This window comes from Pagrus major, chromosome 4, assembly GCF_040436345.1.
Source record: "Pagrus major chromosome 4, Pma_NU_1.0".
NCBI lineage: Eukaryota > Metazoa > Chordata > Actinopteri > Spariformes > Sparidae > Pagrus > Pagrus major.
The window spans coordinates 38,119,160-38,136,119 of record NC_133218.1 but is presented as its reverse complement, the minus strand read 5'-3'; the positions used below and the strand labels follow the sequence as shown (position 1 = coordinate 38,136,119).

At 42.4% G+C, this 16,960-nt stretch overlaps 1 protein-coding gene across 3 annotated transcripts in view; it reads right to left on the bottom strand.

The window, feature by feature from the left end:
- Nucleotides 1-16,960, bottom strand: part of LOC140994479 (serine/threonine-protein kinase BRSK2-like) — a 60,613-nt gene that overhangs the window by 31,406 nt on the left and 12,247 nt on the right. Inside the window, exons 2-8 of one of the 3 annotated variants that reach the window (XM_073464119.1) lie at nucleotides 13,841-13,926; nucleotides 10,674-10,814; nucleotides 9,253-9,369; nucleotides 6,295-6,328; nucleotides 5,079-5,147; nucleotides 1,663-1,809; nucleotides 469-500 (exon numbers count right to left, since the gene is read on the bottom strand). In XM_073464119.1, coding sequence (XP_073320220.1) covers nucleotides 469-500; nucleotides 1,663-1,809; nucleotides 5,079-5,147; nucleotides 6,295-6,328; nucleotides 9,253-9,369; nucleotides 10,674-10,814; nucleotides 13,841-13,926 — 626 coding nt within the window. Of the gene's footprint in view, nucleotides 1-468; nucleotides 501-1,662; nucleotides 1,810-4,290; nucleotides 4,574-5,078; nucleotides 5,148-6,294; nucleotides 6,329-9,252; nucleotides 10,117-10,673; nucleotides 10,815-13,840; nucleotides 13,927-16,960 lie in introns of those variants that run through there. The other 2 variants (XM_073464118.1, XM_073464120.1) reach the window with 2 other exon arrangements.

Below are 16,960 nucleotides of genomic sequence, written 5' to 3'. Positions count from 1 at the left end.
GTAAAAAGCCGCTAATTGAGCACACTGGGTAGCTCAAACCTGAGGGGAGCCGTGCTCTACTGCACAAAACTTTCTGATAAGCAAACAAACACGTATAATAACTGAAATGGGAAGCAGGAGCGCTAAAGCGTGACGGATACGCGGCACAAACTTTGTTTTGTAAGCTGATGATTTGGGAACAATGTGCCTTCCTCATTAGCTTCGAAGACAAATGTGTTAGCATCTCATTTGTTGCCTCCATGTCGACAGGATAAATCCCAACAATATGGAATAAACTAATATGTTTTAATTAAACACAGATAGGTCACATGTCCTCATGTTCCAGATCTCTCACTCTCAAGACTGATGGAGCTGCTGCTTCGTCTATAAACCAGCTTTGATGTGCTTATTCTGCATCACCTGCTTTAATGAGGACGTGCACACAGACATTAAACAGGGAAGAAATAAGTAACAGATGTTTCTACTTACAGGTACCACGTGTGCTTCTGGATCTGCTCTAACTGTAACAGAACATCAGAAGAGGAAACAAACGTTAATGTCTCTTTAATTTGTAATTGAAACAAACGAGATAGTTACGTTTAAAGGCATCATGACACAGGACGTTGGAGCAGGATGTGATCATTGTTACAGCTACATTTTCATACTCAAAGAATATTTTTCTTCTTTTTGAATCAGGAAGTTCTTTTGAAACCTGATGGTGCAACCAAAACATACAGATCCAACAGAAAGGATACTTTAACTTCTGAAGATGAGCCTATGAGTAGGGATACACAATATGAATTTTTAAGCTGATACAATAACAAATAATCACCGGCCTTTCATGACCGGTACTGTTAAGATCACCGATAATGTCACATTTTTGTCCTGAACCTGTAGTTTATTCACACCTGAGGGTGAGACAGGCTCAGATGTAGTGAGCACAGTCGGAAGATTTAATATTACGCAGCTCTAATGAGATTTGTTGTGTCAAGACTTATAGACTTTCTCCCTCCTCGCTGATCCCCTGCTGAACACATACTGCGAGCACTTTAACCATTCAGCGCCATTTTGATTCTACTAAACCTCTGATTTGTTTTGTGGGAGGCTGAGAAAAGGAGGATTTACCAATTCTTTATATATTAATTATTTGAACTGTGTGACCTCGACATGTCTGGCGTTAGTTTTAGCTGCAGGTTAAGTTAATGAAAAGAGGTCACAATGTGGCGTCACTGTTCATTGGCCCTTTAGGCTGTTTCACGTAACTGAACTGAGTCTCTTGACAAGCTGCCATGATTGATCAGAAACATTAGTCTTTATCTATTATTTTACTCATTTATAAGATGAGTAGCTGTTAAAAAACAACTGTTTAAAGCTCAAATAACAGCAGACTAATCATGAGTGAAAGCACATTATCTAAATACATCCTTTGTTGTTTTAGTTTCTATTCTAAGCCAAAGGAAAAACCTTGGCCTGAGATGAAAAGATTGTATGCAGAGCAGAGTAGCTGCAGGGCCGGTCCTGGTGCAATTCTGCTAAATTTAGCCCGAGCAGTCCCGAAGGCAACAGCCCAGACTGAAAAACTGCAAACTGAGCACGAGTCCACTGATGGAAGATTTCAGCCCTCTACGTCCTCTGCAGCCAGGCTGGCCGGTGAGGTGAGACGAGGTGAAGTGCGTCGCTTACCGTGAGCCTCTTGGTGGCGTCCACTTCAATCATACCGCGCAGGAGATTCTGACAGTCTGGAGGGATGAAGTGAGGCATGTGGAAAACTCCCAGCTTCACCTTCTCCAGAAGGTTCCTCAGGTTGTCATCGTCGAAAGGCAGAGCGCCCTGGAGGAAGAGGAGAGGAGGAAACATGTTGGTCGCTGTTTATTTGACACTGGCTATTTAATGTATATACATCACTCAGTTTGTGGAGATGCAACAAAGAGGCAAATAATATGTATTAAAAATGAGAAGCCGCTCACAAGACTCCCCTTCAGTCTGTTTATTCCCCCTCAGAGTGCAGTGAACATCTGCTAGACACCAAACAGAAACTCAAACTAATCGTCATCTAAGTCTAATTTTTAATCCATTATTTTCAAATCTTCTAATATATTCTGTGTCAAAGTGGCCTGTAGCTGTTGAGAGATCTCAAACACCTGGAGGAGGCATCAACCTGCCCCGTCAGACCAAACAACACACCGACATCCTCCCGTCCCCGTGTGAGCAGCCTGTCAGGTGTTCAGGTCTGGAAGCAGTTTGGGATCAGTCATCAGAGTCGGCGATGATGAAGCCGTTTGTATCGCAGCCAGCCAGCCGGCTCAGCCTTTACTCTCCAGCTGGGGAGCGCGCTCAGTGACGTGGTGACTGATACCATTTCCTCCTCATTGAAAAGGAGGCAGGACGCAGCCAGATGGCCGCCGACACTGTGTGTGTAATCAAAACAACACGAGCGGAGAGATTTATCTTCACATGATGACTGTGTTCTGAGCTCCATCTTAATCAAGAGAGGAACGTGCCCGCGTGCACAGACTACACCAACAAACAGTCATTTAGTCAATACTCACTCGTCACTGTCGCATTATGTTGCTGCTGGAATGAAAAGCCTTTGTTATTTATGTGATGTGCATTTTTGTGTCACTGTGTGTGTGCTACACAGCAACATGAATGGCTCTAATGTATACACTACACACAGCTCATATTTAAATATCTTAAATGTCTTATTTTAAAAAGGGCCCATATGTTAATGTGAGAGCACTCATTTATGGAAGATATTCCCAACGCGCTGTGTAAACTGTGGCCCTTCATAATGATCGATCAGTGTTCTCTGATCCAAAATCCCTTCTGACAGAACTTTATTCATCAGTACCAACCAAATCACAAAAATCATTCAGATGACAGTTTTCTTATCTGCTGACTTTAAGACAAAAATATTTCTGAATATGAGGAAAAGATCAGGCTCATGACTAAAAGAAAAAATATATTGACTGTTTATCGCAAACAGGTTGCAAATAACGTCACACTACACTCGAGAGCAGTTGCCAATTAACTTTCAATCAAAGAATCCCAGAATCAGCACCAACCAGAACTTGTTGAGCTGATTCACTCAGTGTTGGATGAACAACAATCTCCAAACCCACTGGCTGCTGTCTATCGACGATTCAGTCCGACCAGCAACTTGAGACATGAGAATGGTGTTGGAGACGACATCTACTGGCTTTTATCTGCATATGAATGCAGGAAAATTTAAAAAAAGAAGTGAATGAAAAGCTACAACGGCGTCAGACGACAGCTAGCGCTCGCCTCTTTTGCTCACCACAGGGACTGTTTACCTGCATGTAATCAAAGTCCATTCAAATGTAATTGACCGACTACAAATGGAAACCAGAGTGTTTCGATACAAAAGCCCCACAAGTCCCTTAACTCCAGATGCCAATCATCTGTCAAATCTGTCAGATTTTCATAGAAAGATGACAACATTGAGACAAGTTGGATGATAAAGTCATGCTAGCTGTGGCAGGGTTTCATTTCTGAGCTTATTTAATACATAATGTGGCTTCAATGTTTTATTGTCCACAACATGTTTCATCTTTAATGTAATCCCAGCTGGTGTGAAAACAAAGCGGTGGTCTATACACTACGTCATCCACGCTTTACTCACACACCAGTGAAGTTTGAAAAAGCAGATGTACAGATGTTATATAACAGCGTGACCTTCAGTATCAATAATAAACGTTCCTGTCACAAAGTGTATTTGGATGTTAACCTTTAATTTCCAGGTGGAGTGACGGTGTCAGGTAGTTTATTTTGTGCTGAAACACTTCAGTGACCTTCCTCACTACCTTGGATATTCTGCTGGGAACAACTGCTTCACACATAAAGAGTTCATTCAGCATAAATATCTGCCTCAGGAAACAAACTAGCAAATCACTTTTTCCTTCTCTTTCCTCTGCAACACTGCATCAAACCAGGAGAGTGAGCAGGTTCATCTGAGACTGCAGAGTTTGAATTACAATAAACCTGCAGGGAGGAAGTCTAAAAGTATATATATACACATATATATATATATATATATATATACATACTTTTTTTCAGTTGACCAGGCAAATGTAAGCACCTGAACAACCTTGCAGCAAAATAACTTAAGTAATATAATATAATATAATATAATATAATGCCGAACCGAGCCTCGACTGGCCTCTTCACAGCCTTTAAGTTACCATTGGCGCCACACAGAGACACTTAAGCTAGCTAGCATTTAAGCTAGCTAGCTAGCCGTCGTAGTTACCTGTTGTTTCCTACATACCTGTCACTTCCACCTTGTCTTACCTTCCATCTTATCACCGATGGTCTTTTAACGAGCCTTTAGCAGTGGGCTGCTGCAGCCGGGTGTGCCGATTAATAAGCAGTTAAACGGGGTTGAACACCTGACGCAGCTCGGCTCGTCTGCGGGGCCTCCGCTGTTAGCTAGCAGGTGAGTCCGCAGGTGAGTCCGCAGGTGAGTCCGCAGATTCGTGACTTTGTCATCTAGTTCCGGTGTTGAACCCAAAACACTTCCACAAACTGCCTCTCGGGTGTTTGGGTGTCGTTACTGTCCGCTCAGGGAGGCTCTGATCGCTGCTGTCCTCCACTTCCGTAGCAAAACAGCTCAACGTTAGCGTTAGCTTGTTTACCGAGAGCTCACTGGGGTCAAAGGTCAAGCTGATGTGACGTGTCAGCGCGCCCCCTGCTGGATCACAGGAGGAACTACAACAACCAGCCTGATGCGTTCAGGGACTATGACCTCTCCCTCCTGTATATTATAAACAGCCTTTTCTCAGTTTTGATCGTATTTCACTCAGATGCCTGCCTGATTATTATTTAAAATTATTATTATAGCATATCACTGCTCAGAAGGACAGTGTTTGGCCAGTCTGCTTTCAGATAATACACCGAACAGAGGGCACAAATAAAAAATAAGCATTTTTTTTTTTAAATCCTCTTATAGATTGTGTATTTCAAACAGGTTATTACAGCTCAAACACAGACTTTTCGCCCCTCGTTCAGCCCCGACAGATAACACCACTCATGTTGACCCCACACTCAAGGCGCTCAGTTTATCGGCTGCTGTCACTCACCACTAAAAGTGCAAACAGGATGACTCCACAGCTCCACGCATCTGCTTTCCTCCCGTCATACTTCTCCCCCTGGTAGAGACAGACAGGGAGACAGAGAGACAGACAGACAGAGGACAGTCACATCATCAACTCTGTGCAACATTTATTCTGAGCCTGTCAGCTTTGAGCCGTGGCACCAAACTTAATGTAAAAATTCACCCGTTTATGGAAATACCTTCAATGTAGGAGCAGCAATTTGTGATGCTGGCGGTGCTGCAGGAGTTACTTTAAGGATGAAGTGTTTGAATTTTCCTCTTTTCTGCTATGTTTGGGTACATTAGTTCATCATTTGCAGCACCGCTGAGATCTGAGTATGGGGACGCCAGGAAACTGCTCTCGTCTACAACATTTAAATTTTAAAAATCAATTTTACCCTCAGATTTACAGAGCTGTGTATTAACCGGTTCACAGAAGTCGTACTTGAGTAAAAGTAAAGATATTGTGTTTGAATATTACTTTGGTAGTATACTTACTACTACTACTACTTTAAAAGTAAATGTTAATTATATTTACATACTGTCGAGTGATTAACAGCCTGGATGATTATTGAATCCAATATCAAGCATTTTTCTTGTCTGATTCAGTTTTTTTGTTTATTATTTCAAATCTGATTGCCAATAAAATAAAAATGTGTTACTTTGGCCCTCATGCAGCATGAAACCTGCATGTAGTGAGTAAAAAGTACAATATTTGCCTCCAAATGCAGTTGAGTGGAGGTATAAAGCTGCAGGAAATGGAAATAATTAACTAGAAGTACCTTAAAATTGTACTTAACTACAGTACTTGAGGAGTAAAATACATACATTTGACCAAATATATATTGAATGCAGCGTCAAGATCTTTATGTGTGAGTGCATATTTAAAAAATGTCTGTCGAATTAAAAACTAAATGTACGTGAACAAAATATAAATGAGGAAGTCTTCATCTGTGTTGTTTACATTAGGAACAATAATTTAAGTCTGGTGTCCACACAAACTGAGAGACTGCACGAGGAGCAGATGATCTTTAAAGTGTGTTTAAAGTGTGTTTGAGCCCGGTGGAGGTGGACGAGGTCGGGACCAGAGAGACGAGCGCAGAACAGAGAGAGGTCGGGCTGTGATGTAAGAGTCATTGTGGAGAGAGCCGGGCGGTCGCAGCTGCTTTCTACTGTATGAAAGAGAGAGAGAGAGCACTTACCCTGATAACCTCTGGGCAGGCGTAGTGTGGAGATCTGTGAGAGAGGCAAAGAGGCAGCATTACACAACATTACACAACATGACACACTCACACCAGCGATCCTCTGAAGATGAGACAGCAGGTGAACTTCTGATACGACGCTCTCTGCAGAAACATAAACCACTTTAACAGAAATCCATGAAAATGTAAACTTTTATTGCCTGATGTGGCTTATTTTTTTTTTGTTGTTGGCTAAGTGACTTTTACATAACATGAAATGGCCTCAATCCAAATTCTGGTGACGACAGCTCATCCTGTTGAATAACATATGACGGCAGTTTCCACCATGTGACACAACTTAAAAGCAAAAACCAAAAGTGGGACGAGTTTTAAATCATTAACTTAAAGGGACAGAACTGATTCTGGCTCCAGAAGTCACATTTACTGTTGCTGAACATTTTTAAATACATGTTGTCCTGTTTTAGTTTTTTAGATACATTTTTCCTTCTGGCAGCCGATAGTTTCCATTTATTTCCATAAAGTATTAAAATGACTAATGTTTCACACTATGAACAGAGTTTGTAATGTATGCTTCTCTACTTTATTACATTTCATTTACTTTTTACTCTATTACATTTTCTTCACAGTTCAATTTACTATCTACAAAACAAACGTTCATCTCATAAAATATGTTTTGTTAAAGTAGTAAAATTAGCTGTAACATTTAAAAACTGTGCACAGTAATGTTAATCCAACATCATGACAAAATAACACCGGGCCCTTTTATCTGCATGATGACTGTCGTGTACATCATGTCGGTTACTTTTGATCATTTAAACACATTTACTGAAGCAACAAATCAAACAGGACTTTTAATGGTAATGAGTGTTTCTTTGTTGCAGTTCTGTCTGTCTGCCAAGTCTGTCCTGGATTAAATTACAACGCCACTCAAACATCTCCTGATATATTGTGTTACACCACAGAAATGAATAAAAGAAAATTAATTGCTGTAAGTGAAGAGAAAATCTATTCAGATTATTAAAACAGCATCGATTGTTGTGTTGTAAGGTCTCCGCTGACAGAGAGCAAAAGTAGCTAACGTTAGTTTAGAAATGGAGTCCGTTAACAAACTTATGACAACACAGAAACTCCACAGTTTCCCTTCAAAGCTGGAGAAATGTGTGATCTGTGAACTTAGTTTGGTCCTTTAAGTGAAATAGTAGCATCACCTCAGTGGAGACATCCTGCATTTTTAAAGTATTTATTAGCGAAGATGATCACTCCGGTTGTTCTGTTGGACAGAAATCTACAGTTTGACTTCAGACTAGATGATAAATAAAGAGCTGAGGTAATGAAGGAGGAAACTGAGGACTGTGGTTAAAGTTAAACCAGTAACGGGTCACGACTGGAGCGTCGGTCATACAGTTGAAACGTGCAGCTGATTCTCTGAACGTGTTCTGAGTCGGCACACGCTGAGCCGACTCAGATCTGTGCTCAACAACCACAGAGTGAAAACACTCGTCTGCTCGTCCTCTGCGTGGATTCATCACGACAAATGAAGCGGAGCGCGCCGCTCTTGTAACGGCGCTTCCTCCAAACACACAGAGTAAACACACTCCATCATCGGCAGCGTCACACCTCATTATGTTAATGTATGTAAAACCAGTCGATGCGAGCTATTCAAACACACTGGTGTCAGAATATCAGAACATACTAACTGAGATCTCATTACAGCAGAGCTAATGTTCGTCCTTCCTGCTCCGGGCGACGTGTCCGAAGTGACATTTAATAAATTCCATTAACGTCACATGAAGAGTCATCTGACTCGTTACTCACGCCAGATATTTACAGGATCCATCAGAGGTTCTTCATAAACACTGCGAGCATCAGTGAAGTATGGAGGAGCGATGTGACAGATGGACACAGCTCTGCTCTGACGTACTGTGAAGCTCTCAGGATGTCTCTGCACCTCTCAGCAGTGATCATGCTGGTGGTTTTCAGGTCAGAAGATGTCTGGCATTTGGCTGAAACTGGGCTGAACATGATCCTGACGAGGGCAGGATGAGCCCAGGACCGGTGCACACGGGTCTAACAGACAGATAACTGAACAGCACCAGCGTCTGTGTTGTCTGAATTATAACAAAGACGGATGAGTAACTGTAAGCAGAACATTTTGTTCAGTAACTCCATCTTCTTCTCTCTTCCTGTGTGCAGTATTTCTGAGGAGCTGGAGGACTCGTCTTTAGCTCTTCCACATGACCGACTCCATAAAACACTTGTTGGCCCGCGGTTAGCTGTGGTGAGCGGGACACGTCGGACCGGCCTGAATCCTGCAGAGCTTCATAAAGGCTGAGAAACAAACAACCGGCAGCTCACCAATGAAAAGATTTCTTTCAGAGCAACAGCGTCTTTACCCAACAGCTCAACTCAAGAAAACACACAGCTCGCTAAAGGTCAGGACCTCTGAAGCTCCACTAATGAACTGACTCATTAACAATAGATGAAATGGCTGTTTTTAAGGTGAAAGAGGTTCCTTTCACCAAGAATCCACAGTGAATTCTGACCCGTTCACCTGAGCTTTCAGCCTCTCTTAGCTTCTAATTTTAGCACATTTCCTGTCTGCTTCAGTGTTCATGTTTCCAGCAGCAGGTGTTTGATAAACTCACTGTACTGTACACTGTACCGGCTCAGCAGCAAACAGCTGACAGACGCAGGTAGACATGAGCTGGTGGACAAAGTGGAGCATTCAGCAGATAAAGAGTCAGATGGTGGAGACCAAAACTAGTAAAAAATGTAACGCCTTGTTTCCACAAGTCCATTCATTCCTCCAGCACCTCCCTGATCACCTGCGTTTGCAAAACGAGAGCAGGTTCTCAGGTGGAGTGTTGAGTGTGAAGACAGGTTGTCAACACAAAGACGAGGATGAAAACAGGATAAAAAAGAAATCAAATCAAGATGAAGAGGACACAGGTTACTCACCCACAGCTGGTCTCCAGCAGACTGTCCCCGACCTGCAGAGACGCCATGCCAAAGTCTGCTATCCTGATGTTGTTCTTCTCGTCTAACAACAAGTTCTCCGGCTTCAAATCTCTGTGGCTGCAGGACGACAGGACAGGAAACAGAAGAGAGAGACCGACACGATGATCTGAGGTCAAAACTGATGAAACAACAACCGTCTTTACACCCCGAGTCTGTCGATGTCCACAGTTCTGGAGCTGAAGAAGCTTCTCAGATGACATTTTACTTTACACTTCTAGATAACAAGTCTCACTTGTTTCCCATCCACTGTCATCGAGGCGATCCGTTTTTGTACTTTAGTTTGTCTGTGAACCGTGGGACCATTTCACTTAGCTTTGAGTTTCATATAAAATAATAAGTGAATCCAGCGGCTCCTGACACCTGTGGGCACTTTGCTTTTATGCTTGGACCTCTGGAGGGAGTGTGGGCGAAACAATTAGTCTTGAAAGACTTCAAACATCAAGTATTTCTCCGTGGTAAAGGCTACCTTATTGCAATTCAACTATCAAGAAAGGAGGTCCGAGTCAGTATCAGAATTACCCTTTTACTCATAATGATTGAGGGAAATGAAACCAGTAGATAAGAGCTCGACTTTAGTCGTGTGTCTCTTTGGTTCATCCAGGAAACTCGGCACAGAATAAATCTGGTTTTCAAAGCTAAACACTTGACGTCTAATGCCGAGAGTCAGGCTGAGCGTCTTTGATGTGCAGTTGCTCTTAGATACACAGTGTTGAAGGCGTGTGCGGAGGAACTAAAGGTGCTCCCGGAGATGAAAAGAGATGAAGAGGAGCTGGACGATCTGAAGTCGCCCCCGGCAACAGCCGATGAGGAGAGAGGCTGAAGAGGAGGAGCAGGAGGAAACCTGTTGTTCAGTCATCAGAACTTCTGAGAAAATAAACTCTGCTGCCTTGAAGTGAGGAATATTTTGATCATTTCCTCTTTATATTGAATTTGTTTAAATAAATATAAGTTGATGGAAACACAGCGTCTGACTTTAGTCTCTCTCTTTGTGTCTGATTAAACCGCGCTGCAGATTTTTACACCTGCTTTCCCACAAATTGGATTTCAGATGCAGTTTCCTGTGTTGCAGCGGTCGTCGTTCAGCAGCGATAAATCATGAGCAGCAGCCATTTGTGTAGATTTGCATTTTCCCCACGCCCATAATTTGTGCCTCCACACAGGAATACATTGAAATACATATTTTATGAGCCTGCAAATTTTCAGTTATGACACCTTTTTTTGCATTTTACCTGCACAAAGTATTCACTGTTAAATGAAGAAGGCCTCCAAACCCTTCGTGAAAATCCTCCTGTGTGTTTTCTAAGAAAGTGCAACTGTACTGCTGAACCGCTCTCATTATTCTGAGTGTAAAGGTAACGAACCATATAGAGTGGCTGTGGCAGAAGTCCAGGGCTGAGATGATCTGTCTGAAGAACTTTCTGGCCTCTTTAGGTGTTAACCGGCCCTTCTTCACCAGGTAGTCGAACAGCTCTCCTCCGGACACATGCTCTAGCACCAGATACCTGCACAGGAAGAGAGAGAAGACGGGTCAGAAATCATTAAGTCCACTAGAACCAGTATGAGCAGCAACACATAGTGAAGCTCTGGAGGAGAGAGTCTGTGCAGATCCAGACCGCCTGGAGGAATAAACACTCTGAGTCTCATCAGATTCTGCTCTGATCCGACTGGAGGAGAGCTCAGAGATTACTTTATAACTTTTAAGATTAAAAAGTGGATTTATCTTCACTCCTGTTTATCAACCTGACTGCAGCAGTTTTCTGTAATGTTGACTGCTGACTGGAGCTGGAGGGGAAATGTACTTTACTTCATGAACGTAACGTTACAGAGAGGAGAGAGAGAACCAGAACCAGAACCAGAGTCAGTGTGTCTCGTTGCATACTTGCTTATGGCTAAAGCCCAGTAATCTGGCTGGTTGGGGCGAATAAACACAAATGATCCTGCGGTCGATGAAAATCTATCTGACGTGACTCCGACACAAATGTTCTCAGACGAGGTGTTTTTATGTTTCGTCTCGTTCTCTGACTTCCTCTCTGACTCTCCTGAAGTCACAGCGACAGATGACCACATAGAAACAAACAAACAAAAGTACACAACTCAACAAAATACAGAACAAAGGTCTAGTTGTTTTTTAATGCAGAATTCTTACATATTATATCTTTAATTGTCATTATTAAAGCCTTTGACCTTCAGCAGGTCCTTCAGATAGAGTTCACTTTATTATTTAATCATTAATAAGTACGAGTGATCGAATGTGCAGGATTCTTTTGTTTCTTGAGAGTTTCAGAGTTTCTGAAATCTGCTGTCATCAGATCCACCTCTGTCCACACAGACAGTAAACATCCTCAAATCCTCTGTTTAATTTTCCCTCAAACTGAGAGAGGCATTAATGAAACAACTGAGTCGTAAACTACAGAGTATTTGCCTGCGACGTGTTGAAGTCACCACAGTACATCCATGCAGAATGTAAATCCTTGAGAAAATCCCCGACCCGTGTTGGTTTGTGTGCCTGTGGTTTAAAATGTTTTATCTCTCTCCTCCGTTCGTTTGTCTGGGAGACATCTCTGATCCTCGGCCTCCTCCTGCAGCCCGCCTTCCCCACGGACTGATTTATTAGCAGATTAAGGGATCTGCTCAAGCGTTTCCCTGTCGGCGCTATTTAAATTAGAAACGCATTCGCTTGTGATTTGTGAGTGTGAAATCTTTCTCCCGCAAACTGTTTGCATCCACGATGACCATCCGTCCCTATCCCCGCAACATTAAGAAAACAAATTCCTGCTCCGTTCGTCGGCGGAGCCTTTATCAATTATTGAACAGCGCATTAAGTCGTGCCACTGGAGCACGGCCGCCACATGCAGTAGATTAATGTATACAACAGAACAGGGATATACATTAAAGCTGCACAGTCAGAGGGGGCGGGGGGGTTAAAGTGACGGGGAACCAATAAAATATTGAACACTTCAATAAAATCCAGAGCTTGAACTGCTGCGTGGAGCGAGAGTGATCAAGCGAGAGCTGTCGACAGCACAGAGTCATTCAGAGATACGCTCTTATCTTCACATCTGATCAATGTTGTTTTTCTGGAGGCTGAAATTTGATTTCTCCTCATATTCAGTCAGAAGAAAACGCAGTGTGTGATTCCTCTCATTTTTTAACATATTTGTGGAAACATCATCTCAGCCTCGAGCTCCCAGCAGGTCCGACTGACCTGAGGACCAGAAACGTTGATACAAGACTTGATTTTTCGATCGTGTCAGTACCAAGCCATCATCAGCTACTTTACAACATGTGAGAGCTCAACATGCTGTCAGGTTTACTGTGACCACTGTAGTTAGCCTAGCTTGCTAACATTAACACAGACTACACGCTACCTTAGCAACAGGTTTTGTTCAGGTATCTGTTTTTTTACTTGAGTATTTATTTTTCTGAAAACCTTCCCTCCCGTCATCTGAACACAAATATCTGGACTTTCTCCTCCTCACATTTCCAAAACAGGCTCGTTACTTTAGTTTTAATTATTTTTTTTTAACTTTGAATTCCTTCAACAAATGGAAATATTCTACATGTCTTGTGAATCATCTTTTACACATCCTCAGCCTGATGTATTTGGTGTTTTTCTCCACTAGAAGTTCAGAGGAACGTTCTGAGTGTTTGAACGTGGATCAGCCTGGAGGTTTGTACATATAACTGCAGCTGGTCCAACTACACATTTCCATTACACATGTTTCTCTTTATACAGCGAATTAAATCTGTTTGAGACCGACGGCAACTCAAAAAATGAAGTTGTGTGTTGAATCTTAAATTAAAGGAGTGATGATGTGGCACTGGCAGCGCTTGATTAATGTTAGGGCAAGATTATGGTCTGTATTAAGACAGAAAAAGTCAGTAATGAGATGAGACATAAGAGTTTTAATTATCGTCTAACTGGAATCTCTGCTGACCTTAACCGAAGTGCTTTTAATGCCTAAACTGAACCACAGACTGCAGCCTGGTCTGATAATCCTGCACCTTCTACGTCCACCATCCACCTCAGCCACCTCTGCACGTCATCCAGGCAGTGGTTATGTTGTTCAGCACAATGTAATTATGAGAACAGTTTCATTAGAGCCCTGCAGATATAACAGATGTATCTGTACTGGTGCACGTGTTGCCAAATCTGCGCCAATCTGAAAACTGTTAAAACTAAAATATTTTTGTTTTTGAGATTTTTGAGATGCTTTCGATATTTATAATTATTTTAGTCCCAGTAAGTTTAATGTTTCTGTGCACTGATTTGATTTTAGACACAGTTTATTGTTCAAACTGTAAAATATGCCTCTGTTAAATATCTTTGTCTGAGAATACATTTAATACCTATATCCGAATGTTTTTACCTCCTGATATCAGCATTAGTACACCGATACAAAGAAATGTGAGTATCAGTTGGGTTTTGGATTTAATAACCAACACGTGATGATAGGGACAGGGTGGGATGTTGTTGCTCACAGTGTGAATGCAGCGTTCTGACAGTCACCTGGACAAACATACTTACAGGTATTTCTTATTTTCGTAGACGTCATGCAGCTTTAAAACGTGGGGATGCTCTATGAGTTTCAGGATGGCTATCTCCCGCTCCACCTGGAGAGAAACACAGAAAAAAAAGAAAATTAGTTTCACCACAGAGACGTGAAAGAGATCACCTTCATTTACAGGACAAACACGGACACACACAGTCTGAAGCTCGGTCAGCCTCGTTTACTTATAAAACCTGAAGGTCTGTTTCTGTTTTAAGGTCGGCTCTGATGCTGTTGTAACAGATTTCAGTCTTCAGTAGGACCCAGTGGGCCACAGACAGAGAGGGGGAGTCAAAAAGAGCAGCAGACCAACACATCATTAGTTTCCTTTCATGTGATTTGTTGACAAGAACAAAAATATAATAAAAATAACTCCTAACTGATGTGGCAACAGATCCTGATCTCCTGTCACAACAGGATTACATCAGTTTCAGCCTGCAGGCTCAGTCAGGCTGCAGGTGAGTGTCATGATACGGAGACTAAAGTGTCTGGACGTACAGATGCTGCCTGCAGCTGTTTCACTGCTAACCTGCCTGCTGCGCTCTGGATTTACTGCCAGTTGGCACCTCGGCCGGCCGCAGGGTGAACTGAGTTTAGACACCATCAGTCAGACATGTTATTAAACTGCACCTCTGAGATCACTCTGTCTGCTGTGTTTTTGTAATTCCTGTGGATAAAAAGGCCACAACCACACAAAGATGACGTCAAATCAGGTTATTTCAAGCACAAAGTTTCAAGCAGAGTCTGATGCAGAAAATGTTCCAGGCTCCGAATCAAAGACGAAAAGCATCTTTACAGAGCTCAGATCCTGCTCAAAGCCGGGAGGGAAGTTATTTTATTTTCATTTTCAGCCCTGAACATTTCTGACTGGTTGAGTACGTGATGCATTTTATTTCAAAATACCACCAGTTTTTAAAACCTGCAGTCGATAACAACTGTGTTTTTTATTCATTGTGCTTTGCTGCATCACACTGAGATATAGAAGAAAGCATTATGGATGGACTGACAGCCTCGTTGTGATGATGACGATGATCTTCTTCATGTTCTTTAGACGGTGGTGGAAACACAGACCACACAGGCTCAAGGAACCTTTAGTTCCCTGAAAAGTAGTACAAGTCCCACAAGAAAATAAAATACACTGATGAGCAAACTGTTAAGTGCAGAGAGCCGGCCGGCAGAGAAAGCTGAAGATCAGATACTTTGTTTTGATTCTCATCTTATCGTTCTTCAATTTGATATTTGATTTGAGGTTGACCTGTTGAGTGTTTCAGATTAAACCACCAATCCACGTTCAATGCATTTCCTTTATTCACCTTTGCTTGCTGTGTTCTCCACTGAGTTTGTCGAGAATCGGTGCAGAAACAAAATAAAAAGTGGAGCCACTCATAAAATCATATCTTTTGTAGAAGAAAGAAAAGAACAAGACAGCAAACATGTTGTCTGTTGCTTTGTAAGAAATGCAGTGATGGAAATAAGTTAACTTGTCAACATACAAGGAGAAAGTTTTAAAAATGATTTTCAGGCTCTGGGTTTGGGTCCGGTCACTTTAACATGCTTTCAAATGTAAAACTGATATTAAGTGACGGGCCTACAGTTTACTTTTGGTTCAGATGTCCTGTTCTGTGCAGGTGAGAGGCTGTTTGTTACTCTTCAGGCGGCAAACATTCACGTGATGGATGTGAAACAGAACATCTGTCGAGTTCAGCCAAACTTTAACATGAGAATCGTTCTCTCTCAGGGTATTCCAGTCTTTTTCATCTGGTAACTAAAGCACGGCCCACGTTTTCTGATTATGCTACGGAAACTCTAACTTACACTAACTTTAAGAAGGAGATGGGAAGAGTTTCAAGTTGACAGAAAACCAGCAGCAATATCGTAGTTCATCGCAGGAGCCCAGGTTGTTCTGCCAGAGCCAGAGAAATGTTGACAGATGTGGAAGAGATCCACACAGCTGTACACTTTGCTGTGAGTCGACTTACAAACAGCTCTTAAATCTATATTTCTTAAACTCTTCCCAGCACACGTCACTGCAGCTCCCCGTGTTGACTCACTGCTGAAGGTCAGAGCAAAACCAAACAACAACCATAAAAACAAATCAAACAGAATTTTGCACATATGAACAAGTTTTAATACTTAACTGATGAAGAGAAATCAAATGGAAGTTGAGCCAAAGCATCAGGCAAATGTGTGTGTTATCTAAATAAGTTCGGCAGGAGACGGTTCAGACACTCGGGTCCTGTTGAAAGTTAAATCCAAACTACTGATGTTTCCACCACAGAAGCCACTTTATCGATATCAGCTTGTTGAAAATGTCGGATCAATTCTACACGTTTATACTGAGAATCGATGAGGCGAACACTGTGTTGGCGTCAGAGGGGATCTATACCACAGGTAATCAAACTGATCCTTCGCTGATACATCCTATTGATTTCGGATCCTCATCACTGCTGAGCTTTAAGCTGCCGAACACACAAACACCATCACTCATCTGTCAATCATCGGCCTCGATCGCTTAGTCGGTCCTCGCGACTCTGAGTCATCCTCTGGTGTCCCCGCTCAGCGCTGATGTGACAGGTCAAACGCAGGACAGAAGACACCACGAAAATATCATTTCATTTCCATCAAAGACGCCCGTCTTCAAAGGTCTGTCATGGCGAGCGATGGCGGCTGGCAGCAAATAAATAATAAAAGAATTCCCTTTAATCTTTGGCCCAGCAGCCTCCCAGACCGGGTCTGTCACACCAACTTCTCCCTCCATCGCTCTCATCTCCCAACTCTTCTCCCGAAGATGAAGAGGTCGAAGAGTCAGGAGAGAAACGTTCAGATCAAATGGTGACTAAAGATCTTTGAGGGCCTGCTGGAGAAACTGAAAAAGTGAATGACGATGATGGAATAGCTTCGATATGCTAATATTAGCCTTGAAACTGAGGTCACCTTGTTAGAAATACAACACAATACAAAACCTCGGGTGCTTTAACCTGCTGCAGTGATGTACAGGTGTGCTCCAGCACCCTGTGACATCACTGGTGGGTGTGGCTACAGGTGCAGCAGAGCGCAAATCTGACTACATCTGACCCGGACAGCAAATCACAGCCCGC